The sequence below is a fragment of the Cervus elaphus genome, chromosome 17 (genome assembly GCF_910594005.1).
Source record: "Cervus elaphus chromosome 17, mCerEla1.1, whole genome shotgun sequence".
Lineage (NCBI taxonomy): Eukaryota > Metazoa > Chordata > Mammalia > Artiodactyla > Cervidae > Cervus > Cervus elaphus.
Genome location: NC_057831.1, coordinates 14,805,175 through 14,831,860, shown reverse-complemented (window position 1 = coordinate 14,831,860; position 26,686 = coordinate 14,805,175). Strand labels below are relative to the sequence as shown.

At 38.6% G+C, this 26,686-nt stretch overlaps 1 protein-coding gene across 34 annotated transcripts in view; it reads left to right on the top strand.

Annotated features, from left to right (window-relative positions):
- The window catches only part of ANK2 (ankyrin 2), a 684,658-nt gene that overhangs the window by 175,338 nt on the left and 482,634 nt on the right, over positions 1 to 26,686 (top strand). For 30 of the 34 annotated variants that reach the window (XM_043870795.1, XM_043870799.1, XM_043870790.1 and 27 more), the window contains exon 2: positions 19,762 to 19,822. The exons of the other annotated variants lie outside the window; for them this stretch is intronic. In XM_043870795.1, the coding sequence (XP_043726730.1) occupies positions 19,802 to 19,822 (21 nt within the window). In that variant the 5' untranslated portion in view covers positions 19,762 to 19,801. The remainder of the gene's footprint in view (positions 1 to 19,761; positions 19,823 to 26,686) is intronic. 34 annotated transcript variants of the gene reach the window in all.

Below are 26,686 nucleotides of genomic sequence, written 5' to 3'. Positions count from 1 at the left end.
TTTCTTCTTTTATAGTTTGTTAGGTGAAAACATGTAATTCTTTAGCATCTTGCCTCACGATTGTCTAGTTAAGCCATGCTAAGAAGAGAGACTACTTCAAAGATGAAATAAATATTTTTTCCTGAATAATAGGCTTAGGAAATGTTAAACTCATATTTAGAGGTTTTTAATACACTCAGGTCCCGTCCATTCTTTCGTACTTCTTTTTCTTCTTTTAAACATAGGACAAGGAGGTACAAACATAGTATTTCTTGCAGAATAGTTTTGCCCTTTCCTAGTGGGAGAAGGGGAAAGAACTTCATTTTACCTTGCTGCTCTTGGATTTCCTTTCCTGTTCCCCCAAGATGCCTTGAAATTTGGCTCCTCAATCTTTGAAGGCCCAGATTCTAGAATTAAAATATGTATCCAAGAGTGTGGTGTCGTTTTGCTACTTCAGCCTCCATGATAAGACCACCTACAATGAGTGGACATTCCGGCTTTAGAATATTGTGTGGCCTTCAAGGAGTGCATTATGTAATGAATTCATTTTCATTAATAATTCCCAGTACTGTAACTAGAAGAATAAAAAGCATTGCAGGAATTAGTGGTATAAATTTCTCTTGGCTCTAAATGTTAGATTCCTATCCAAATCCTGTTTAATTCTTCTAAGAATTTATTTTCATTTGCAGTAGAAAAATCACATGGAATATAACAGAAACTGTTCCAAACAATAACTAAACATGTATTTTTTTTTTTGAGACCTTGTCATGTTCCAGGTACTTTTCCTACGTAATCTGAAGTTCTTCCCATCATAGCCATGGGAGCTGGGGTTTTAAACTCTATTTTATAGAGGATATTAGCTGAGACTCAGAGAGGTCTGAGTATCACAACTCACAACACAACTTGGCCAATGCCACATAACCAACCAGTAGCAGAACCTGGTATTGAATCTAGGTCAACTGACATCTAGTTTTTTGTTTTTCCTTCCTCTCCATATTCTGTGTGTATCTTAATGACTGTTACAGAATATTCTTGTGCTTTTTCTCTTCCAGCCATGTCAAGTTAACTATTATTCTTTTATTAGAAATAGGATGACACTATAATTTATTCTTCAAAGAAGGACACTTTTGAGAGTGAGTTCAGTTCAGTCACTCAGTCGTGTCCGACTCTTTGCGACCCCATGAATTGCAGCACGCCAGCCCTCCCTGTCCATCACAAACTCCCGGAGCTCACTCAAACTCATGTCCATCGAGTTGGTGATGCCATCCAGCCATCTCATCCTCTGTCGTCCCCTTCTCCTCCTGCCCCCAATCCCTCCCAACATCAGGGTCTTTTCCTATGAGTCAACTCTTCACATGAAGTGGCCAAAGTATTGGAGTTTCAGCTTCAGCATCAGTCCTTCCAGTGAACATCCAGGACTGATCTCCTTTAGGATGGACTGGTTGGATCTCCTTGCAGTCCAAGGGACTCTCAAGAGTCTTCTCCAACACCACATTTCAAAAGCATCAATTTTTCGGCGCTCAGCTTTCTTCACAGTCCAACTCTCACATCCATACATGAACACTGGAAAAACCATAGCCTTGACCAGATGGACCTTTGTTGGCAAAGTAATGTCTCTGCTTTTTAATATGCTGTCTCGGTTGGTCATAACTTTCCTTCCAAGGAGTAAGCGTCTTTTAATTTCATGGCTGCAGTCACCATCTGTAGTGATTCTGGAGCCCCAAAAAATAAAGTCTGACACAGTTTCCACTGTTTCCCCATCTATTTGCCATGAAGTGATGGGACTGGATGCCATGATCTTGGTTTTCTGAATGTTGACCTTTAAGCCACCTTTTCCATTCTTCTCTTTCACTTTCATCAAGAGGCTTTTTAGTTCCTCTTCACTTTCTGCCATAAGGATGGTGTCATCTGCATATCTGAGGTTATTGATATTTCTCCCAGCAATCTTGATTCCAGCTTGTGCTTCATCCAGCCCAGTGTTTCTCATGATGTACTCTGCATATAAGTTAAATAAGCAGGGTGACAATATACAGCCTTGACGTACTCCCTTTCCTATTTGGAACCCGTCTGTTTTTCCATGTCCAGTTCTAACTGTTGCTTCCTGACCTGCATACAGGTTTCTCAAGAGGCAGGTCAGGTGGTCTGGTATTCCCATCTCTTTCAGAATTTTCCACAGTTTATTGTGATCCACACAGTCAAAGGCTTTGGCATAGTCAATAAAGCAGACATAGATGTTTTTCTGGACCTCTCTTGCTTTTTCGATGATCCAGCGGATGTTGGCAATTTGGTCTCTGGTTCCTCTGTCTTTTCTAAAACCATCTTGAACATCTGGAAGTTCACCATTCACGTATTTCTGAAACCAGTCTTGGATAATTTTATGCATCACTTTACTAGCGTGTGAGATGAGTGCAATTGTGCGGTAGTTTGAGCATTCTTTGGCATTGCCTTTCTTTGGGATTGGAATGAAAACTGACCTTTTCCAGTCCTGTGGCCACTGCTGAGTTTTCCAAATTTGCTGACATATTGAGTGCAGCACTTTCACAGCATCATCTTTCAGGATTTGAAATAGCTCAACTGGAATTCCATCACCTCCACTGGCTTTGTTCATAGTGATGCTTCCTAAGGCCCACTTGGCTTCACATTCCACTTGACTTCAGATGTCTGACTCTAGGTGAGTGATCACACGATTGTGAGTATCTGGGTCGTAAAGATCTTTTTTGTATAGTTCTTCTGTGTATTCTTACCACCTCTCCTTAATATCTTCTGCTTCTGTTAGGTCCCTACCATTTCTGTCCTTTATTGAGCCCATCTTTGCATGAAAGGATGTTGTTACTTATTCTGGGAAAATAGACTAATCCTAGAATTATCACAGGCAAATTAGAATGTATACATACTTTAATTATAAAAACAAACAAAAACCTCTAAAGCTGGTATGGCTCATTAAGAGGAGCTGTTCTCATGATAGAACTTAGTCAAGCAGAAGCATGATTCTGCTATTAATTAGCCAAGTAATTTTTGTGACAGTATCTCACCAGTATGCCTCAATTTTCTCATATATAAAATAGGAATAATATTATTGTACCTATTTTATAAGGCCATTGTTTTAAATGAAGTAATACTTGTATAGCAGTAGAACAGAATAAAACACTTGGTGAGCATTATCTATTTTTATACATAGAGAACTTTGAGTGCCATCCAAACACTTGTCAGGTGATAAATATAGCTTCATTGGCTCTTAGAATTTAAACATTAGTTTTTGGAAAGTATTAATTACATAGTGAGTTCTCAATAAATGTTAATTAAATGAATGAATGGGTGTACTATTCCAGAGAAATAAAATGTGCTACCATCCATTTGTGTTACAAGGATCATTTGTATTTTAAAGAAACTGAAAGGAATGGAGACGAGCACATAGTTTTTGATGGTGGCAGTGGAAGATGGGAGTTTGGGTGGGAAGAATGTTGTGTGCAACTTCTGGGGCAGACTCCGATGGGATGTGGGACTTCTAGACATGTTCTCCGGGCCAGTAAAACTTCTAGATTTCAGGTGTCATGAAGGGGTGGAAATGGAAGAGGCTCTTAGATAAATGTCATTTGCACAAACATTTTATTGGCATTATACTGGGAAAAGAGAAATAGCTCTGGCATGGTAGGAAAATTTGGCTCTTGAAATCAGACTGTCTTTATTAACTTTGAGCAAGTCCCTTGGGCAGGCAGACTCAGCTGCTTCACTGGAAAGCTAGGGATAATAATATTTCCTTTATAAGGTTGTTGTAGGATTAGAATGAAGTATGTGTGTGCGTGCATGTGCATATACATGAATATAATGTTTGCTCATAGTAGAAATTCAAGAAATGACAGCTTTATAATTTTTAAGGATCATAGCAACTATCTGACTCATAGAGTTTTTTTTTTCATAGAATCTTGAAGTTAAGTACTTGAAAGCTCTTTGTGACTGTGGAGTGCTTTACAAAGATGTGGCCTTGCTATGAATGCTGACGTTGTCCTAGTTACGAGCCCTGGTCCTTGGGTGCTGGTCTTCGGAAACGGCAGTGCTCCGTATTCATGTGGTCAGAGTTGAGGCTGTGACTGATGTGTTTGCTAAGAGTGTATTGAGGTTAAACTTTAAAGCATACTTACTTTTTAAATTCCCTCAAAAAAATCCCTTAGTGCCCTGAGATCATAGGATATGGGGCTTCAGTGGTTTTGAGCTTAATTACAATCTTTGAAAAATCAGTTTGACAACACATATTCAGCTGTTAAATGATGCCACATCAGTGGCCTTTAAGGTGAGAAAAGATGCATTCTTCATGCATTTACTTGAGCTTCAGACATCTTATTTGTATTTTTTCTTACAAATTATTCATTAAAACAGATAATACATCCAAAAAATAGTCATTTCAACTGCATTTTGGATAAATGTTTAAGGTTTTTAACTGTTTTATTTGTTTCCTTTAGAGGATTGGATTCTGAGATTCTAATTAATTTTGTAAATATACTTAGGAATATGAACCTCAGTTTTTTCTGATACTACTACTTTATTTGGTTGTTGATTGAGTTAACACGATAAAAGTTACAAGATGCTTAGAAAAGTGCCTTATACCTACAAGTGTGACATATTATTATTATGAATATGAATAATGATGCATCTTAAATCTTAGCATGCTATAAATAACCTCAGGAAGTGATAGTATTATAATAATTCAGTTCAGTCACTCAGTCGTGTCCGACTCTTTGCGACCCCATGAATTGCAGCACGCCAGCCCTCCCTGTCCATCACAAACTCCCGGAGTTCACTCAAACTCATGTCCATCGAGTTGGTGATGCCATCCAGCCATCTCATCCTCTGTCGTCCCCTTCTCCTCCTGCCCCCAATCCCTCCCAACATCAGGGTCTTTTCCTATGAGTCAACTCTTCGCATCAGGTGGCCAAAGTATTGGAGTTTTAGCTTCAGCATCAGTCCTTCCAATGAACACCCAGGACTGATCTCCTTTAGGATGGACTGGTTGGATCTCCTTGCAGTCCAAGGGACTCTCAAGAGTCTTCTCCAACACCACAGTTCAAAAGCATCAATTTTTCGGCGCTCAGCTTTCTTCACAGTCCAACTCTCACATCCATACATGACCACTGGAAAAACCATAGCCTTGACCAGATGGACCTTTGTTGGCAAAGTAATGTCTCTGCTTTTTAATATGCTGTCTAGGTTGGTCATAACTTTCCTTCCAAGGAGTAAGCGTCTTTTAATTTCATGGCTGCAATCACATCTGCAGTGATTTTGGAGCCCAAAAAAATAAAGTCTGACACAGTTTCCACTGTTTCCCCATCTATTTGCCATGAAGTGATGGGACTGGATGCCACGATCTTGGTTTTCTGAATGTTGACCTTTAAGCCACCTTTTCCATTCTTCTCTTTCACTTTCATCAAGAGGCTTTTTAGTTCCTCTTCACTTTCTGCCATAAGGGTGGTGTCATCTGCATATCTGAGGTTATTGATATTTCTCCCAGCAATCTTGATTCCAGCTTGTGCTTCTTCCAGCCCAGCGTTTCTCATGATGTACTCTGCATATAAGTTAAATAAGCAGGGTGACAATATACAGCCTTGACGTACTCCTTTTCCTATTTGGAACCCGTCTGTTTTTCCATGTCCAGTTCTAACTGTTGCTTCCTGACCTGCATACAGGTTTCTCAAGAGGCAGGTCAGGCGGTCTGGTATACCCATCTCTTTCAGAATTTTCCACAGTTTATTGTGATCCACATAGTCAAACGCTTTGGCGTAGTCAATAAAGCAGACATAGATGTTTTTCTGGACCTCTCTTGCTTTTTCGATGATGCAGCAGATGTTGGCAATTTGGTCTCTGGTTCCTCTGCCTTTTCTAAAACCATCTTGAACATCTGGAAGTTCACAGTTCATGTATTGCTGAAGCCTGGGTTGGAGAATTTTGAGCATTACTTTGCTAGAGTGTGAGATGAGTGCAATTATGTGGTAGTTTGAGCATTCTTTGGCATTGCATTTCTTTGGGGTTGGAATGAAAACTGACCTTTTCCAGTCCTGTGGCCAAATTTGCTGGCATATTGAGTGCAGCACTTTCACAGCATCATCTTTCAGGATTTGAAATAGCTCAACAGGAGTTCCGTCACCTCCACTAGCTTTGTTCGTAGTGATACTTTAATTACCATTTATCAAATTCTACATTTTTCATATATTCTTGTTAGTGGTTTTGGAGGAAATCACTGCAGTGGTTGAGATATTTATTCAATACCATACAGACAGGAAGTGATAAAATCAGGACAGAAACACAAGCCTGTGCAGTTTCCACCATCTCCTGTTGATTCGTAGTCTCTAAGCTCAGTGATGTCCCAATTCAAGATGTCCTAGGTGACTACTTATAAGCATATATTTTTTAGCCTAATTCTTTCATTTCTTGAGCACCTAGTATATACCAGCCATGTAAGGCCCCCGTAATACAGAAGTGAATACAACACTGTCTCTATCTTTGGGAAATTCTGTGAGGAAGGAGGACTCCATGCATTTGTATAAATAGCTTCTTCTGGTCTTTCTTTTCAAGGAGATAACTGTCATTGACTGACATAAAATTTGGGGGGCTACTTATTTTCTCTGGGTGTGCTATAGAATGTTCCACAATTGCCTGAAAGATAGATGTGGAAAACACAGGAAAATGCAGTTACTCATAATTCCCTGTTATTTCTCATTGGAAGCATGATGTTCTCTTGGATTCAGTAGCTGCCCCAATTTTTCCACCATCCCTTGGCCATTCCAGTATGAATTCACAGGGGTGGAAACAAGGGGGGCGTCTGTGATAGTCATGGTTTAGCTGTGGTTTCTTTGAGTCACGTTAATGAAACATGCTTCAGAACAGCCAAGCTCAAAGATATGATGAGGCTGCATGGGATGAAGGCCACGTTGGGTGTATTAATACATTTTCCCCCCTCAGTTTTCATGACTAACAAGTGACAAAATTTCAAAAATTCAGTAAATGCTTGGCAGGGTTAATGTACCAATTATGCCACTGGTGACATCACGATGTTGGTGCATTAGACACATTTTGTGCAATAGTTTTATGAGGCCACTTCCGATGGAGCCTGTTAGAAATGAAGCATCAATGTTCTGGTAAGTGACCTAAGGCTAATTCAGTTATCCTGAGTCCTCTTAAACATATTTTCCTAATGGAAATTTTTATTGTGATAAACACTGAACCACTTAGTTTCATTGCTATCATATTCCACTTGTCTGAAAATGCAGATGGCACTGGAAATGGGTGTAATGCCTAATTAGCCTAATGCCACAGTGCATGACATCAGTGCAGTACTTAGAGAGAATTTGATACACTCACCGTAACGCCTGTGAATCTTCTCTTTCACAGACGTGAGGAGGTAAGCCTCTTTTCAATGTAACAGAAAAAAATAATCATTCAAAGCAGGATTTGCAAAAGGAATTTTCCTTCATTAGTGAAGATCAGCATTACTTTCCCCACCAACTTTATGACCTTTAAGGTGAAGAAAGCCATCTGCTTCTCCCCAGAGTAACAGAAAGTTACCATTGTCTGTAATTCAGGGGAATTAAATAGATATTTTTAAATGCTCAAGCGAGGTCACAGTTTTATGCTCATAGAGCACCAGAGCTTGTAGGTGCTGGCACATCAGGCAAATGATAAGAAATGATAAGTTGCTTTAATTCGTAAGCAACTGCATCGCGTGGTTCCGTTACTTTGAAATTCTGCCTGACTGTGCCCTCTCACAATCGTGCGTCCCCAAACTAGTGAGAAATGCAAGATCCTAATGTTTAAAAAGTGCTGACAAACAGCAAACCAGGCAAAACATCCAGTCAAATCTGTCTTCCTGAGTATTCATGAATTCCAGAATCAAAATATAAGTAAAAGCGATTTAAAAATCATTTTCTTGGTTGGCAGTAATTTCAGGGGGCCTGCTGGACTCTGAGAGTATGTGTCAAAGTGAAAGCGTTCACTTGTCTGTGTTTCCATGTTGGCCCGTTGTGGCCTCTCCACTGCCTCTAATTGTGTTGTGTTTGCGAGTCAGACTCTCATTTCTGTCCCAGCCAGCTGCACAATGGGAGCGTTTGTTTTCCGTCTCTTGTCACTGCACTGCTTCAGTTCCAAGCCACTGTGTCCACACTCTAGTGGAGAGAAAGGAACCTGCTTTAGAATGCTTCGAAGGGTCAGCGGAACTGCTGCACTTGGAGGAAAGCACTGATTTAATTTATGCCAGCTGGTTATTTTGAGAGCTTACCTGTTTGTGTGTTGTTTCCCAGACATAGGGGAAGGAACTACAATATACTTTCAAAAATTATTTCTTTTGCCATGGGTGATATAGACTCTGGTTTGAAAAAGTTCTGTTTAGAGCAAAGCCATTTATTAACCAGGGTTGTAGTCTCAGTGCAAGCAGGAATTTCTCCTACAGTCCATGTGTTGCCAAGTCCTTCGCTTTGTCTAAGCAAGTAACATTCTGAGAGATAAATCTGTGCATTGGAAAGAAAGTTCGAAGTGTTTTCACCAGAATAAAATAAAGAGCAGGGAGAAAAAAAGATTGAGGAACTCAGCACAAAGCTTCTCAGCTTGTTGAGACCTCTCTATCCTTGTGGAAAGGATAAATGAGTATCTGGGTGCTTTTCTTGGGGTGGGTTAAGACAGCAGTTGAGTTCTCATTTGGGGCATCTCAGATGCTGAGAAAGGGGTAAAGAGCTTTCAGCCAAAGTTTTTCTTGCTGCCATGGGGCTGTTTTGGACAAAAACTATGAATGCTGGGCTTTGTCAGTTGTCACTTCTGTTGTCATCAACCTGAGCCCCGTTAGGGGCTTCCCTCTGTGTCCAACCTTGGAATGTTGGCCGTGGCCACTTTCCTGCTCTAAGGACAGCTCCCTCTGACTTGGGTCATCACTGACTTTGTAGTCAAACCGTCCTTTAGAGGAAAGCAAACCACTTAACTCCCAAGTGTGAGGATGCCGACCGCACACACGTGAGCTATATACAGATGTATCAGTGAAAGTGCAGCCTCTTGTATCCTAGGTGAAAATTGTTCCTCAGTCACAAATTCCTTTTTTCAATTTCCCTTCTCCAGCGTGCTCTCCCGCTGGTTCTTTTCCAGATGGTGATATACAAGTCTTCTTTCTTTTACAGCCAAAGCTAGAGTCTCCTCTCCTTGAGTTTCTCTGATCACTGGTCACTGAAGAAGGGGCCATTTCTTTAGGGATTTGGCAATGAGTATTCAGGATTTCACTCAAGCAAAACAAAAACTGTATCTGCCTCCAAAAACATTGTATGACTCTGGCTTCTGGAGTTCATCACAGAAGTTAATCCCTGCTCCTGGCTTTTTCCTTGAGCCTCAAGTTTGTTGACTTAATCTACCAATCCTCTCTTTCTTTGCCCAGCACCTCTCATTGTGTCTTTGTTTTTGCTTCTGTTTCTATTTGCCCCTTCTTGTTACTAGAAGTTCAAATGGAAAAAATTCTTATGTCTCAAGCAGAAGTTATTTGCATACATGATAAAGAAAAGAGGCTGATTTTCTCTAACCTCTTAGAATCAGGCTCTTTATTTTTCATGTTTCAGAAAAGTTTGGAGAGAACTGCCTATCAGAAATTAGTTGGCCATTAAAATTCCCTCATCTGTGAAAATGAAGGGATGAGAGCAAAGAATCTCTTAAGGTCTTTCTTGTGCCAAAAGTTTCCATGCACTGGTGATGCTCCGTCTCCTTGTGGGAGAGGACAGATGGATCCTCAGCTTCCATAGTGCTCATCTTTTTGATCAATGGATTGAACATCTGTTTGGGGTTTCTGACACCACTGCACTGCAATTCCCCCTGCTCTCCCTTTCAGCTGGCGGAAACAGAACGCCTCTCCAGAAGCTGTCATGCCTCTTGTCTCTGGAAGAGTTTTTAATTCTTATTATTTCCAAGAATAATATAAGAGATGCGTACATACAGGCTAAGTCACTTCAGTCACGTCCGAGTCTGTGTGACCCTGGAGACTGTAGCCCGCCAGACTCCTCTGTCCATGGGATTCTCCAGGCAAGAATACTGGAGTGGGTTGCCATGCCCTCCTCCAGCGAATCTTCCTGACCCAGGGATTGAACCTGTGTCTCTTATGTCTCCTGCATTGGCAGGCCGGTTCTTTACCACTAGCGCCACCTGGGAAGAGATAGTTTCCACCATATTTCCTTTCTGAGACTGGGAAATCTATTTTGGGTAATGGAGAAAAAAGATATATATTCCTCTCAGGTAGCTCAAAAGAATAGAGATTTAATATCTAGTATAGTATTAATACATAAAATGAAACATAAATTTAAAAGGTAAGAATATATTTTGATGTATTTCATCAAGGAAGAAGCGAACCATTTAAAAAATTAAGACTTTGTTTTTTAGAGTTGTTTTATGTCTACAAAAATCAGAGCAGATAGTACAGGGAATTTCTGTATTACTCTGTCACCCATCTCACCTATTGTTATCATCATACAGTAGTGTGGTACATTTGTTACAATTAACAAGAAATGACTATGAATTATAGTTCTTGGTTGTATTGTTAATAGCAGAGTGAGTAGCCATTCCTTTCTCCAGGGGATCTTCCCACCAGGGAAGCCCAGTTATTAGTTATTGCCTTTCTTTGGGATTGGAATGAAAACTGACCTTTTCCAGCCCTGTGGCCACTGCTGATTTTTCCAAATTTTCTGGCATATTGATTTATGTCAAAGATATGTAAATGATGGTTTGCATACAAAGTGTATTTCTGCTTCCATTTTTCTCTGTTCTACTTAAACATTTAATAACAATAGGCCTAGAGTTAGCCCTTTACAGGATTGAGCATTCTGACTCAGGCATGAATTCTTTCAGTAAGTATTTACTCAATGCCTACTCAGTGTTAAGCGCAGATGTTCATCAATTTAAGTAGCAACAGCAATCCCTACCTCATGGAACTTGCAGTCTGATGGCCAGAGCCTCTGGAAGTGATAGCCCTGACTTGACCTGGAGCGAAGAAAGGCAAGTTTACCAATAAGTCCAGAATATTTGACTGATGTAGATTTGATGTTTAAGAACTAAGATGTAATTAAGCTTTGAAGCATTTTGCAGTTGACAGGTCCTCAGAGCATTATTTTCATTGCAGTTACTTATCTCTAATGCTCATCCAAGCTGCCTGCCTATTTACTAGATGCATCTCTTTAAGACTCTATTTTGATCATGTCATTTCCTTACTGAAAAACCTGAAGTATGATGCATCATATTCTATCAATAAAGGTCACACTGCATAGCTGGACACTTAAAACCCTGAAGTCCAACCTTAACTTAGGTTTTCAATTTTATCTTTCTGTTTTGTTAGCTCTACTGCAGCTAGTAATAACTCTACTAGTCTCTTCAACTTGCCTTGGATATCTGCTATGTATCTTTCTTGTTGCTGGTTTCTCAGTTGTGTCTGACTCTTTTGCAATCCCATGGACTATAGCCTGCCAGGCTCCCCTGTCCATGGGATTTTCCAGGCAAGAATACTGGAGTGGGTTGTCCTTTCCTTCTCCAGGGACCCTTCCTGACCCAGGGACTGAACCTGTGTCTTCCGCGTTGGCAGGCTGATTCTTTACAACTGAGTCCCTTGGGAAGCCTCTGGGCATCTTCGTGTGTCAGTTGCTCAGTTGCGTCCAGCTCTTACAACCCCATGGGCTGTAGCTCGAAGGCTCCTCTGTCCATGGAATTCTCCAGGCAAGGATACTGGAGTGGGTTGCCGTTTCCTCTTCCAGGGGATCTTCCAGACCCAGAGACTGAACCTGGATCTCCTGCACTGCAAGTGGATTCTTTACCATCTGAGCCAGCAGGGAACTTTAGGCCAAGAGTAACACATCACATGTTACATTTTTCTTTGGGTCTTTCTCTTCCCTCCTATCTCATTTCCTCCAGTTCTTTTTTCTGTTCTCTCCTCTTAATTACTTCCAAGTTCAGCTTCATCACCTCAGTAAAGATTACACACCACCAAGCCATTTAATGCCTGCTCTACCAGGGATGATGTTGGTTTAGTCACTAAGTCGTGTCTGACTCTTTGCGACCCCGTGGACTGTAGCCTACCAAGCTCCTCTGTCCATGGGATTTCCCAGGCAAGAATACTGGAGTGGGTTGCCATTTCCTTCTCCAGGGGATCTTCCTGACCCAGGATCAAACCAAGGTCTCCTGCATTTGCAGGTAAATTCTTCCCTGCTGAGCCACCAGGGAAGCCCACCAATATGTCACTTAATTTACCTTGCCTTCATTTACAGTCAAATGTGGCTGAGACCTAGGCTTTATACATCAGAGACCTGGATTTGAGTTTCAGTCTTATCACTTATTAGCAGTACAGTCTTGGGCAAGTCCTTTTATTTCTCATATTTCTCTTTCCTTGTCTTAGAGTAAAAAATATAAGATGATTTCATGGAGTAGTTTTGAATAGTTTTGATAATGTGTGTAAAGCAGTCAATGTAATTTTTGGCACTTGGAAAATTCTATAGGCTCTATTATTACCGAAATAATTTTAGAAATAATTCTATAAGTTATTGTTATTATTAATTTCTGCTTAATTATGTCATCTCTAGCTAGACTGAATGGCCGTTAATTAATGCCTAGTATACTGATGATACTGCATATCATTTTATGGGCAGCCATTTTTCAGGTTCTGACTTACCACCTTTAACCCTGGGGTTCCTACATAGTCATCTAAATATTAATCCACCTGTCCAGATATTGTTTTTAGTAGTCAGTTGTGAATGGACAACTATAAAGTATGAACAGAAACATACATTGTGAAAAATGACTAGAACATGAAGGAAAGCAACTGTAGCTATTTTTCGTATTTAAGGAGTTATTAAATGAGGTCAAAAAGATTAAATTAGTGAGTCTTTGTCTTTACATGGGATTTTCTATTAAGTTTAGGGAGGAAAGAGATGTTGAGAAACTGATGCTGAGAGATTCTGTCTTGTTAATATTTTGTTTGTTGCAAATGGTTTTCCAAGTTGTTTCCTTGCCAACCTCAAAGCAAAATACTCTCCCCTGAAAGAAGAGAAATCAGAGTGTGATATATTTCACTGCAGGAATTTATTCACAGTCAGAGGCCAAGAGAATCTAGTTGAACTGTATATCTGGAAGAGGCCGAGAAAGTGCATTTTAAACTCAGCTAAGCACAAGATACGGCCTCATTAAGCGAGGAGAGTTACAGGCTCACAGTGAAGGGGAATGCACGTAAATTGCTTTTGATTTTCTTGGAGAAGAATAAACACGTATGCAAAGGCCCAGACACTGGTTTTCGGTTTCAAAAGGAAATAAGGCGTGTTCTTGGCAGTGGAGCTCAGACTACTCAAAGACTTGACAGAACAGCCCAAGCTAGATGCAAGGACGTCAGGCCCTGTGTTGGTGGCAGTCTTGAAATTGGGACGAAAATGAAAAGTAGTTGAGTGCAGCCAGTTCTAAGTGTCAGATGGAACGCTTCACTCAGCGTGTCGTGTACCACATTGGTTTTTCTGTTGTGTGAAATGTTGAGTCAGGTCCTTGTGAGTACATTCATGAGCATTAAGAGCTGGAAAGCAAGACAACCCACAATTACTATTCTGTGATGTTATTGGCTGTTTGTCTTGAACTTTAATTGGACAAGGTTTCTGTGAACTTGTTTTCTTCTCTTGACACCTGGAGACGATGTTTTTCTTCTTTCAATTTGATTGGCCTTTTCCATGGAAACATCTCATGAATGCTTCAATGTTGTACTTTCTAAATTGGGGCCAAGGCACAGAGAGGATTGTTCACCACAAACAAAGTGGACTAGGGAAGACTTTTTCTAAAGAGCATTATGCAAGCTGTGTGATCTCTATGGTTACATACATGATTCTAAAGCAATTTGAAGTGATGGTTCTGGTTTAAGTGTCTCAATAACTCTGTATGATTTTGTCAGCTCCTAAAATGATTGTTTGAATGCAGACACTGCATCTGTTGAAACTTTAATCTTTTAATCTAGACATTATTATGAATTATGATGTCACTCAGTCGTGTCTGACTCTTTCTGACCCAGGGACTATACAGTCAATGGAATTCTCCAGGCCAGAATACTGGAGTGGGTAGCCTTTCCCTTCTCCAAGGGATCTTCCCAGCCCAGGAAATGAACTCAGGTCTCCCTCATTGCAGGTGGATTCTTTACCAGCTGAGCCACAAGGGATGCCCTAGTCTAGAAGTCGGGTAGATGAAATAAATAGGGCAAGGAAGAGAAGTGGTGGGCATTTGATACTGTATGTATCAGAGAAGGTGCTTTTTGGGAGTTTTAAAGAGCCTCCTTGGAAAGTGAAGAGTGACACTGCCTTGGCTCCATAATGTTCTAGAATAGCTTGTAAGTAGGAAGGTTTGCTAAAATATATTATTGGGCCCATTTCCCAAATTTCTAATTCAGAAGACCTAGGGTGGGACCCAAGATTGTGCATCTCAGTTCCTAGGTGATGCTGACATCTCTGCTGGTCAGAGATCACTGAAGTAAGGTAATGATTCTTGCCTTATTCTCTCAAACTTTCATATGCAGAAAGAGTACATGCAGAGGTTGTAAAAAGTTGTTAAGTCTTAAAAAAATTATACTGGAGTGAGACTGAAGGCTCTGTGCTTTTAAACAAAGCCTGTGGTGATTCTGTTCAGTGATTCTGTAATTGGTCCAGGGACACCAGTCTATGGGCTCCGTGCCGTTGGAACATCACTAACCCTTTAGTACTTGGGTCCTTCATATGTTCCTAACTGTTTATAGCTCAACTGTCAGTTAAAGACTGTTAGAGTTGTAATATGCCTTGAAGAATCAGAGGCAATAAAATGAGAACACTACAATATTTGTTTTACAATATTTTTAATGGTTTATTGATACAATAGGTCAAATCACTTTTGATAAAAATATGATATATTGTGATATAATGTGATGAGAATTTAGCAAAACCTGATATAACTAGACTTTGGCATGAAAAAGTTGCCTAATCTCCTGATATCAAGTAAAATATAAATAAATTTTTTAAAGGAGTCAGCAAAATATAACAAAAGACTTTGCAGATGGGCAGCTCCTGACTTCAGCATTCAGAGCCTAGGCATATTATTTAACCTTCTCTCATCTGTGAAAGGGATTTAATAATTCCTATCTTACATGTTGGGCTTCCCTGGTGGTTCAATGGTAAAGAATCCTCCTGCCAATGCAGGAGACGCAGGTTCAATCCTTGCATCAGGAAGATCTTCTGGAGAAGAAAATGGCAACTCACTCTAGTATTCTTGCCTGGGAAATCTCATGGACAGAGAAGCCTGGCAAGCTACAGTCCATGGGGTTGCCAAAGAATCGGACACAACTGAACTACTAAGCAACAATCTTACATGTTACAAAGAATAAATAGATGATACATAGAGAGACATATTGTAGATAATTAATAAATGGTAGTTATAAGGGACGGAGAAGGCAATGGCAACCCACTCCAGTACTCTTGCCTGGAAAATCCCGTGGACGGAAGAGCCTGGTAGGCTACAGTCCATGGGGTCACTAAGAGTTGGACGCGACTGAGCGACTTCACTTTCACTTTCCACTTTCATGCATTGGAGAAGGAAATGGCAACCCACTCCAGTATTCTTGGCTGGAGAATCCCAGGGACAGGAGCTTGATGAGCCGTCATCTGTGGGGTCGCACAGAGTCGGACACGACTGAAGTGACTTAGCAGCAGCAGCAGCAGTTACAAGGGAAGAGGAAATGACAGGACACAGGCATTTCTCATTTCAGTTCTTCTCACTGCAGTTTAGCTGTGAGACAGGAGATGCCTGTTCAACTTAACATTCTTTGGCCAACAATTTCAGTCAATGCTTTTGTGTGAATTTTAGATTGACTCTGCAAGTAAACATCCCTCAAGTTTCTTTCATGTAAGAATTATAAATGTAAAAACTTGAAAATATAAAACTAAGAAAATTTTAAACTAATTTTGGATATTATATAATAGAAAGCATGTCTTTCTTTGATTAAATAGACATATGGTTGATGCATATTTTCTGGAATGCTAGGAAAATGTTTAAATAAATGAAGTGAGTTTGTATATATTAATATTGGCATGGCTAAGGACCATGAGGCAAAAAGCAATGTTAGATAATATAATATAATATTTACAAAAGTAGCTATATGTGTGCATATAAAGGGATTCTGGGAGTAGTGTGTCTCCTGTTATAAGCCTGGTTATTCCAAGAACAATTTTCTCTTTACTTTCATATGCTTTGTGCATAGAATGTTCTTCTTTGTACATTTTATGTTTCCTTTTTTGTTTTTTTAATGAGAAGGGATAGGAAGCATTCAGCCAGGGTTCTTTTTTTATTTTTATTTTTTAAGATCGCACCTGTGGCATGCAGGATCTTAGTTCCCTGACCGTGGATCGAACCTGTGTCCCTGGCAGTGGAAGTGTGGAGGGGACTTAACCATTGGACTGCCATGGAAGTTCCTCAGCCAGGATCTTGAAGAGATTTTAATGAAGAGATAGTTTAAGAAGAACTGAGTCAGGTTAAGGGAACCATCAATGGGTGGTGAGGTATTGTGGGGGCAACCACCATCACCCTCAGGTTAGACCTGAAAGACTAAAGTGTGGAAACTGTGTTACTTGAATATAGAAGAGGGACTCTCTGATGGAATCTGTTGGTGCTAGAAAAATGCAACTCTTGCCTGGATGTCAAAGCTGGGAGGGAACATGAAGAATACATATGTTCATATCACGCTGATTCCACTTTGGGATCTGTTGTTGCTGGAGCATCGTGCTGAGCAAACACAAATGGAAGTCAGCTTGTAGGAGAGCTTGTGTGACACAGTGTGGGGTCAACCTCCTAGAATGAGAGAAGGGTAGAGAAGAAAAGTGAACAGATGGGAGCTCAGGGGTGCCTAGAAAATAACCAGTGCAAGCAGTTATTTATTTTGTAATAAATTTTTAAAAAATGAATAATCTTGGGATAAAATATGGAGACAGGAAAAGGAGATAAATTTTTCTAAGTATGTAAAGAGGAATAGCAAGGAATTTGGTTTCTTTGTAGGATGAGTAAAGGGAATTAATGATAATGTTGGAAAAGGTATTTTGAGTCAGATAGATGATAAGTGGTTTTAATGACAGTTTCAGCATTATGGACATTATTCAGTGCATTTTAAAATTAATTAGAAAAGGTGCCTTCTTGATCATTTCAATTAAAAAGAAATCTGTAGACTATTATGGAAGCCCAGATATTAGTAGGAAAAAGTAATGAAAACAGAAGATAGGACAGAGAGCATTGTCAGAGTAGAGAGAACGCTGACTAGGGATCAATGTTAGCTGATTTATTCTGTGGATCTGTGTTGACTGTTACCATGAACTTGTTCGGTATAGACTCTGACCTCATTCCTCATGGAAAGAGGTATTTCACATGGCTATTGTGAAATTAAATGATTAAACATATATAAAATGCTTGGGATTGGGTATAGATATGGTGGTCTTCTGTTATTGGATGATGATACCCGCCAGTTTTTGAGTGTAAAATTTATGCCAGGCGCATCCTATCTCCTGTGTCTAAGCCCCCAGCTAACCTCATTTCAGGAGAACCAGGCTCAGAGTTAAGCCATTTGCAAAGGGCCTATTGTTAGCAAGTGGCCAAGTCAGACCTTGAGACCAGACCAATAAGATCCCAAAGCCAGGCTCTTCCTATTTAATCACAGTTCCCACGCTTTGGCCTTTTCTCCCGTAAGGCACACATGCACTTACGTAGCTTTCTGAAAAAAGCCAAACCACGTAATTGTGTAGTAAGTTTTATCTGAAAATCTAATCGGCAGAACTGTTTAGGTTGGTGCTTATAGGCTCCTAATGAAAAGGTATGAAATATTTGAATACTGTGTGGGAGGCAGAGTAGTTTGTAACTGGAAGGACACGCTAAAATCAAAGCCTGCTTTGGAGCCGCATCTCCAAAGTCATGTTAATTGCTCTCACTGTCATGAACTCGATTGACCCAAATACCTTTGTCTAATTATATTAGCTTCTCTAATGGGAATATTCAGGAAGAACTTGTGAATTTTTCTTATGGTTTTAAAAGCTGTAATGTAATTAGAGAAATGTTAAAAACTTTGAGGAGCCAACAAACTTTCTAAAGAGAATAAACACAAAATAAAAGTGTATGAGTTAATAGTAGTGATGTCTATCAAGGAGAAAATGTAATGAGAAAGAAGTTACTTTTGAAAATTGCAAGAAAAAGTATTAAGTACTTCAGAAAGAGCTTAGCAAAGGGTGTGCCTGGACTATGCAAAGAATACTGAAACTCTTTTGGGAGATGAAAAGGGAGATTTGAATAAGGGATGGATCACATGGCAAATAATTGTTAGGATGTCAGTTCTTATCAAGTCTATTTATAGACTGAATGCAGTCCTAATAAACCTAGTTGGAACTTAAGGACTTAAACTTTCAACAAATTGGTACTACGCTTCAGTTGGAAAAGACATAGGCCTGAATATAAAAGTATATTTTGACATAATAATGGAGAAGGATATATCCTACCTGATGTAGGGATGCATAAATCAGCAAAAGTTAGGACCAAAGTGAAAAGAGATTAAAAAATGTGTATACACACATACTTAAATGATAATTTATAGAAATTTGACAATAATTTTTCATTAAGAAGATAAAGACCATTGAAACAGCACTGCAGTGCACACACTTGCAGATGTTAAAATGACATGTGTGAACAGTAGATAGAAACATGGAGTGTAAATCATAGGTAAAAAATGAATACAATATTTTGTAATTATAGTGTATTATATGTTCTCAATTTAAAGAAGAACATATTCATGCCTGTTTAAATGAATGCCTATTCATATTTGTAGGTCTAACACATATATATGGAATTTAGAAAGATGGTAGTGATAACCCTATATGCAGAACAGAAAAAGAGACACAGATGTACAGAACAGACCTTTGGACTCTGTGGAAGAAGGCGAGGGTGGGATGTTTTGAGAGAACAGCATCGAAACATGTATATTGTCTATGGTCAAAGAGATCACGAGCCCAGGTTGGATGCATGAGACAAGTGCTCGGGCCTGGTGCACTGGGAAGACCCAGAGGGATCGGGTAGAGAGGGAGGTGGGAGGGGGGATCGGGATGGGGAACACATGTAAATCCATGGCTGATTCATGTCAATGTATGACAAAACCCACTACAATATTGTAAAGTAATTAGCCTCCAACTAATAAAAATAAATGAAAAAAAAATAAAAGAGGAAGAACATGAATAAGTAAACCTGTTGACTTCATATAGTGGAATAAGAATGATTTTTATTGTTCCTAAGTCTTATTGTTTTTATAATGTTTAATAAAAAAAGTTTTAATGTAGATTATGTAAACTTTCATATAGACTATGACTAAAGCATCAGCTGAAGCATATTGGCTAAATAATGTTTGTCATACTAAATGTGAACCAACAAAAAATAATTTGGAAGTATGAACACAGAATTTAATTTTGGTCTCAATTATCTTGACCATCTCAAATCTACTAATGTTGCTTAAAGTTCTTTATAATAATTAGATAAACATTTTCATAATTTTTAAAGTTTGTTTTGCTTACTTTTCTGAGCTCTTGAAAGATTTACATGTTTTTGGCTGCTCTTTCATATTTCTAATAGAGTGGCAATTTTCTTATTAACAAGTTTATCAATGCCTACTACAAAACTTTTTTTTTTTTAAAACTTATTTTATTAGAAATGTGAAAGCTGTTCCTGAAGATATATTGAAATGATTTCAAACTTATGTTTTCTTTTTTGTTCTTCTAGGTAAGTAACTGAACAGGGACATGAAGAACTGAAATTTCAAATGACAACCATGTTGCAAAAGGTACTTTTGGTATTTTTAATATTACTGTAGAAGGAATACTATAAAAAGACACAGAAGTTGAAATGTATAAGTTCTACTTTGGTAAACATTTTTTTGTGTGTGTGTAAATAGATTTAAAGTTCTTCCCAGGTAACACAGTGGTAAAGAATCCGCCTGCCAATTCAGGAGACCCAGGTTTGACCCCTGAGTCAGGAAGATCCCTTGGAGTAGGAAATGGCAACCAGCTCCACTATTCGTGCCTGGAAAATTCTATGGACAGAGGAAGCTAGGCATGGTGTTGCAAAGAGTAGGACACAACTAAGCATGGGTGCCAATGCAAAACAGATTTAAAGATGTTACACTTTTAATAATTTAAACATTTTAATTATGAGAAATGCAATAAGATAGGGCTTTTCTTTCTGAGTCTAGCAAATTATTGTCACTATTTAGGATTGGAAAGATAAGTAAATCGATCACTTTATCTATATTCATTGGTAGAATGAGGGAGATGATGGAAAGAAATTAGATACAATGGACAAAGTGAATACATTGGGATTTGTGCATCAAAATTGTCTGTTTTTCTCCAAAGGCTTATGGTTTGTTTTCTGTGATCAAAAAATTATCTTCAGAATTGCTTATAAAATTGATTGCTCTAAGTTTGTTAGTAGGCAATTTGATTTTGGATAATTCAAATAGATTGCGTCAGTGTGGAGAATTTTCCAGTTTCTGTTTACATGAAAAAAATTTTTTAATAAAATAGAGGAAAGGAAATGATGCACTTAAATAATAGAATATAAAAGTTTTAAATATCTGTCATATGCATGATTTGGGGAAATCCAATTCCTTTTTGAAGTTTAGAAGACTCTCTTTATTTTCAAGAAGGAATCTAAAATATTATAGAAACCATGATGTCTGGTTACAAGGGAAACAATTGCATTATGAACTATTAGATGAGCTGTGTGACTCCATCAGTGTTGGCGATTATGCAAAGACCTGTGACATTTAGATGCAATGAAGCATGTATTGTCCCTTTATACTAAATTAAAAATTCATTCCAGTGAATAGAAGATATATGAGAATACTAAAAGAGGAGAAATCAGCTTAATGTCTGTATAAAACCACAATTTAAAAAACTTTTTAGTTCTGCTGAGGGACCTTACAAAACCCAGGGCAAGTGCTCTGAAGAGGCTTAATTTGAAGCTAAGTTTAAAAAAAGTTAGGGAAATAGCTTTACATCAAAAAATTTATACTTTTTCAATGATGATCGTTTAATTAGCAAGAATTTTCTCTACTTTGTGGCTATTTTTTGAATGTCAAATGAGAACTAGGCAACTTTATTAATACTTATAATGAGAGAGCCCTAATTAGCTTGGGCTATTTTTAGACAAGGCAGCTATTACCCTGTCTTATTATATTAATATATTATGATACAATTTGCTTCACTTGAAATACCAGTGATATTTCCAAGCATAAATGCTAAACTGGCAGTTGGATAGATAGATGAGTCTTAGAGAGCAGAGATCTATGGTAGATTTTGGAAACCACTGTCTCACAGTTGGTAACTAAGACTGTGGGAATAAATGAGACCCATTTAGTAGAGATTATAGTATGATGAAGAACAGAGGACCAGTTCCAATACTTGAAGAAAAGGAGAGAATGGTGAGACAGGTCAAGGAAGATGAAGATTTCAATAAACCCACTCGATTTTTCCACATAAACGTCCTTAGTGACTTTGGCTAGGGAAATTTTTGTGGAATGGTGGGGGCATATGCCATATTGGAGTGGTCTCAAGAATAAATGTGAGGTAAGGAGACAAAGTTGGCACAAAGATAGTTCTTACGAAAATTTTGTCTGTGAATAAAAGTAAGGAGAATCCAGTAGCTGGAATGGGATGGTGGGATGATAGAGTTTCAAACATGTTTCAGTGTTAATGGGAACAGTGAAGAGAAGGGGATGGATTGAAGGTGAGAGAAGGAAGGAAGGGGTGGAGTCGCAGGGCAGGGAGGAGGATTACCCGTGACTGAGGGGAGGACTCCACCTCACATAACTAAGGCAATGACAGTAGAATATGCACAGACACAGATGAGCTGATAGACTTGGTGCAGGAAGTTTAGGGGCGTGTCAACAAAGATTTCTGTTTTCTCAATGAAGAGGGTGTGGCCAGAGTAGTTAATAGGGATTTGAGGAAAGAAGAAAAGTTTGAAGTAGTGTTTGTGGAGAAAGGGAGAGGGAAAAATTGCATTAGGTTGGTATCAATGACTGGAAATTTGTAGTATAATCAAATTCCCTAAATTTTATCAGTGGACTAAAGTTTCCAATCTGATTACAATTCTCAACTGACCACTGTAGATCATGACAAGCCTTAGGTGGTAGGAAGATTTATTTCAATCTAGTGTATAATGACCTCCTCCCAAAGAATTAAAACAGAGCCATATTTGAAGACATTGATCTAAGCGTGGTGTTTTCCCTTAGCTTGCATGAACATGTGTGTGTTTATAAGTGAACTGTATGTTGAGTATTTCTTTCTAAAAATCAGAAATCTGAGATACTCAGCTTGGAGAAAAGGGATAAAAGAAGTTATTGAGTATTCTTAGGTGCTCATTTTTGGTGTGTGTCTCCTCATGATGGTGTTTTTATGGCAAAATTTAAGAGCACTTTTTGACCAGATGATTTTTTTTTAACCCAAAACTTTTGTCTTGTGTGCCATGACTGGAGAGAGCCTGCTGTCTGAAGCTCCTCAGGCATGTTCTTCCTGCTCTGGCGTGAGTCCTTGGCACGGCAGAGTTAGACTGTGGGAGTACTAAGCAGGCCCAGAGATGAAAGACTTGTTTGTTGACTTTGAATTGTGAGTATGTTAATATGTCCATTTAATGAGAGAACTCTAAATTTCTATTTCCCATTTTGGTTCTTTTGAGTGTTTACTTGAGAGTGTAGAGCTTTTTATAAAACTGAGAAGAGCTCTAGTTGAGGAACTGTCAAATGTTGTTTTAGCTGCAAAACCACACTGAAAAATAAAATCTGAGTAAATAAAGATAAAAAGAGAAGTATTCTGGTTCCAGTAGGCATGCGGGACCTGAACCCAATTGCTCTGGTCACCTCTTTCTCCTCCTTCTTCATCCACTTTTGTGTAAATCCCCTGAGACATCACTATTGACCATTGTTTGAAAAGTTATAATTGTTTGAAGTGGAACATTGTTTGAAAATTACAATTCTAGGTGGTCCACAGCCATACTGAATTTCACTAAAATATAAAGTTCTTAAGATAAACTGTGACTTTAAGATAATTTCTCTCTCTCCAATAGGCAGGTTAGTGTTTACTTTGACTTTATTACTTTGTTAGTGCATAATTATATTGGTAATTTTAGTGATAATAGATACTGATTTTGGCCAAAGAAACTCCATAAAAACCATTGCTACATATGTGCAAATCTGGAGTTTGAAAAGCCAGGCACTTAGTTTAATTTAAGTTTGTACATGGGGACCCTTTTACTAAGTTCAGGAGTAGTCATCAAAAGATGGACAGGGAGGATTTAACTGCCTTGATCTTGAGCAGCCATGAAAGTATGTGGTATAAGTTGCAAAGATGTTGTTCTGTTAGGATGTGACTTTGTCTAGGGCTGACAGTATTCATAGAAATAGAATGGGGTGTTTTAAAGAAAACAATAACCTTTAGGGAACTAGAGCATGGATAAGATAGATACAGGGAATGGTCAAAAGAAAGCTAAATTAGAGTATGTAGAACTTGCTAATGGAGTTATAAAGTCAAACTAATATACGACAGTGTTGAACATATGATTTGTGCCACATACAATTTCAAATTGTGTACTTCAGTTATTTCTCATAGTACCTGAATGAGGTAAATATTATAACTTGATTTTGTATTTGATGAGTCTCCCAGAGGTTAAGCAATTTGTCCAACTCACACACTAAATGACCAGCAAGTGTAGTGGAGTCAAAATTGAGATCCAGATCATTTTCTTTCACCACCAAATGGCCTATTGAAGTCAGTCTCAACAGCCAGCTGGGATTAGAAGTAACTGAAGTGAAAACAGTGTCCTCAACTTTTGAGACATAGCAAGAAGACGGCTTGTCCTCCACACCAGAGTGCTTCTCAGGAAGTTAGGTATCTCCACTAGCTCACCAAGAAAGAAGTGACTCTGACAGTCCAATGAGGATTTTTACCCTTAGAATCTACTGTCTTTCTCATTGCCTCCAGACAGTCCTTCCTCTAAAAACTGTGGTGACTAGAGGACTGTCTCTTCATGGCTCAGATCACTTGGGGCTTTATGCCACCAACAGCTTTCAATAGTGAGGTCAGATGGGAAGAACTCTGAGTGGCTCAGGACTCCCCATGTGTCCCTGACTTGAGATTCTGCCCATTGATGGTGAGAGCTTTGTCTTTTTATTCCAGGATTCCTTTCCTGGGGAAGGAAAAAGAGCTCAGCTCTGGGTTGTGCCCTGACATCTTCTATTCAGGTGTTGATCCCTGAATCACACACTGAGATCTGTATCTCCTAGTATGTGAAATCTTGTTCCGGCTATACAGAAGCAAGTAGCAAAAGGAAGTAACAATTGAAAAGTTAACTATGATATCATGTGAGCCAGATATAAAATTTACAACCTTGAGTTTTCAAAAGGCTTTTCAAGACTTGTTTAAAATGTGTAGGGTTACTGGGAGAAAGTAGCAAAGGTTTATAAACTTCTCAGATGTTAGGGGATAGAATTCTCTGCATTAATATGATTATTGATAATGTGTGTTTTTGTTTGCCTGTGATGCCAAATATTTTATACTTAAGTGGTTCCAACTTCTTATCTTTTGTATAAATCAAATGTAATATTTGAGACTTTGCTACAGTGCTGGAATGTTGACCCTTTGCTCTGATCAGTAACTATGATATAATTTGCTTTAATTTAGAAAACTCAAACTCTTAAGCTCTATATCTTCTGGAATACTTCTTTCTTGGAGAATGTATGTAATTAGGAGTAATGATAGAATTAGATTTGTTCATATTAATCCCTAAAGTGTTACTAAGCATCAAATCAATGTGGCAGCTTCCTAGATGCTCTCTGTCCCCCTGGCTAAATTTAATAGATATATAATCTTTGTATTACTGGAATTGTGTTTTACATACAGTTCTTACGACTGAAGAATGTCCTTTTGTTTTGTCCTGTTTCCTATTTTATTTTGGTTTTGGTTAAATCTATTCACAATTGGCATAAAACCCCTTTTTCTGTCTTCACTATGAAAAAGGGAGAATATGAAAACTCAGTAAACCAAAGTATTACTGATTTTTCTGAAAGTGAAAAAGAGACTTTGGTGGGAGCGAGAATGGGTTCACTCCATGACAAGATTTTTGGAAACTAATCAGTCCCTAAGTCTGTGGTTAGTTTACACAGACCGTGGAGAGCAGATTGATATCTGGTATAATGAACAAAGCTCTAATGAGCTAATTGATTATTTTTTTCCTAGCCAAATTTGCCCCCCCCCCAATTCCTTCGTTTAACTTGTATAAATTATTCTAGCTATGCTAATAATTCTTTATTACAGTTACTATATTGGTCACATAATCAGGGGCACAACAGTAAAATTTGTGTTATTTTTTTTATCAACCATATTCTCTAGTGTTTAAAATTTTGCAAACAAGGGAACAATAGAATAAGCATGTTTGTCTTGGATAAGTTGGAGAACTTTTTTTAAAAATCACAACCTGATATGAATCGCAGTGATCTACAGTGTCTGAGTCCACATGCTTAAGGGCAAAGTATATGAGGGAAGCAGGACCTTACCCTTCGGTGGACTAAAGCTGGAAATACTGATCTCACAGAAAAGATCATGCCCTTCTCAGCATGCATCTGGCCCTTTTCATTTTGCTTTCATCAGCTGGAGCTGTTCAGTGGTGCAAAGAAAACATTGTAAAATGCTTAGAGCTTTTAGAAGTGCTTCTGAACTCTTCAAATAATGGTAAGAGTTGCAGATCTTATAGGAAGAGCCTATCATAGAAAAGCTTTATTCAGCTCCACAGGGAATGGTGAGAGCTGCTCTAAAGTGAAATACTTATAAGAAGGGGACACTGAAGTGTGCTTTGTTGAAAAGCTTATAGGGAACAAATGTGTGTTTCATTGCACGTCTAAACCTAGTGTCTGTAAAGGGTGTCTGTGGCCGCCAGCAGAGGGAGAGTGAAATTTTGCAGATGGATAAAAGAACTTTCAACAGCCTAGCTTAGTTCTTTGGCAAAAATCCAGTGCACTGGGAATTCTCCAGCAAAATGGGTTGAACTTGGCAGATCTGCAAATGTGCATTTTTCTACTCAGAATAATCAGGCAAACATAAACTTCCAGAGCAACTAATTATCTTTTGTCTTTTTTACCTTAGAAAGAGGGTAATATTTGGAAGACAATTAACCGCTAAGAGGTTTTAGAAGCAACATTTGAAAAATGTTAAAAGAAAAATCTATATTTAACCTTTATCAAAATATTTTTAATACTCATTTGTGCTCTTTAAATAGTTTATCATAATTAACAGAAGCCCAAGCCATATGGTTTCTAATTTGAAGACATTTATTTACTCTTTGCCGTTTTACCCCAAAATTCTATTTCATTATCATTTTTTTTCTTGCTGTTTATTGCTTTAGTTTCATTGTTATAAAACCAATGCCATCATTTCTCTAAGTACGTATCTGTATGAAACAAATCCTGTTTACGTGACAGAAAAACAAGTTATGAAAGAGTTGTTGTTGTTTAGTCACTTAGTCGTGTCCGACTCTTTGTGACCCCATGGACTGCACACCGGGCTGCCCTGTCCATCACCATCTCCCGGAGTTTGTTCAAACTCATGTCCATTGAATCGGTGATGGCATCCAACCATCTCACCCTCTGTCGTCCCCT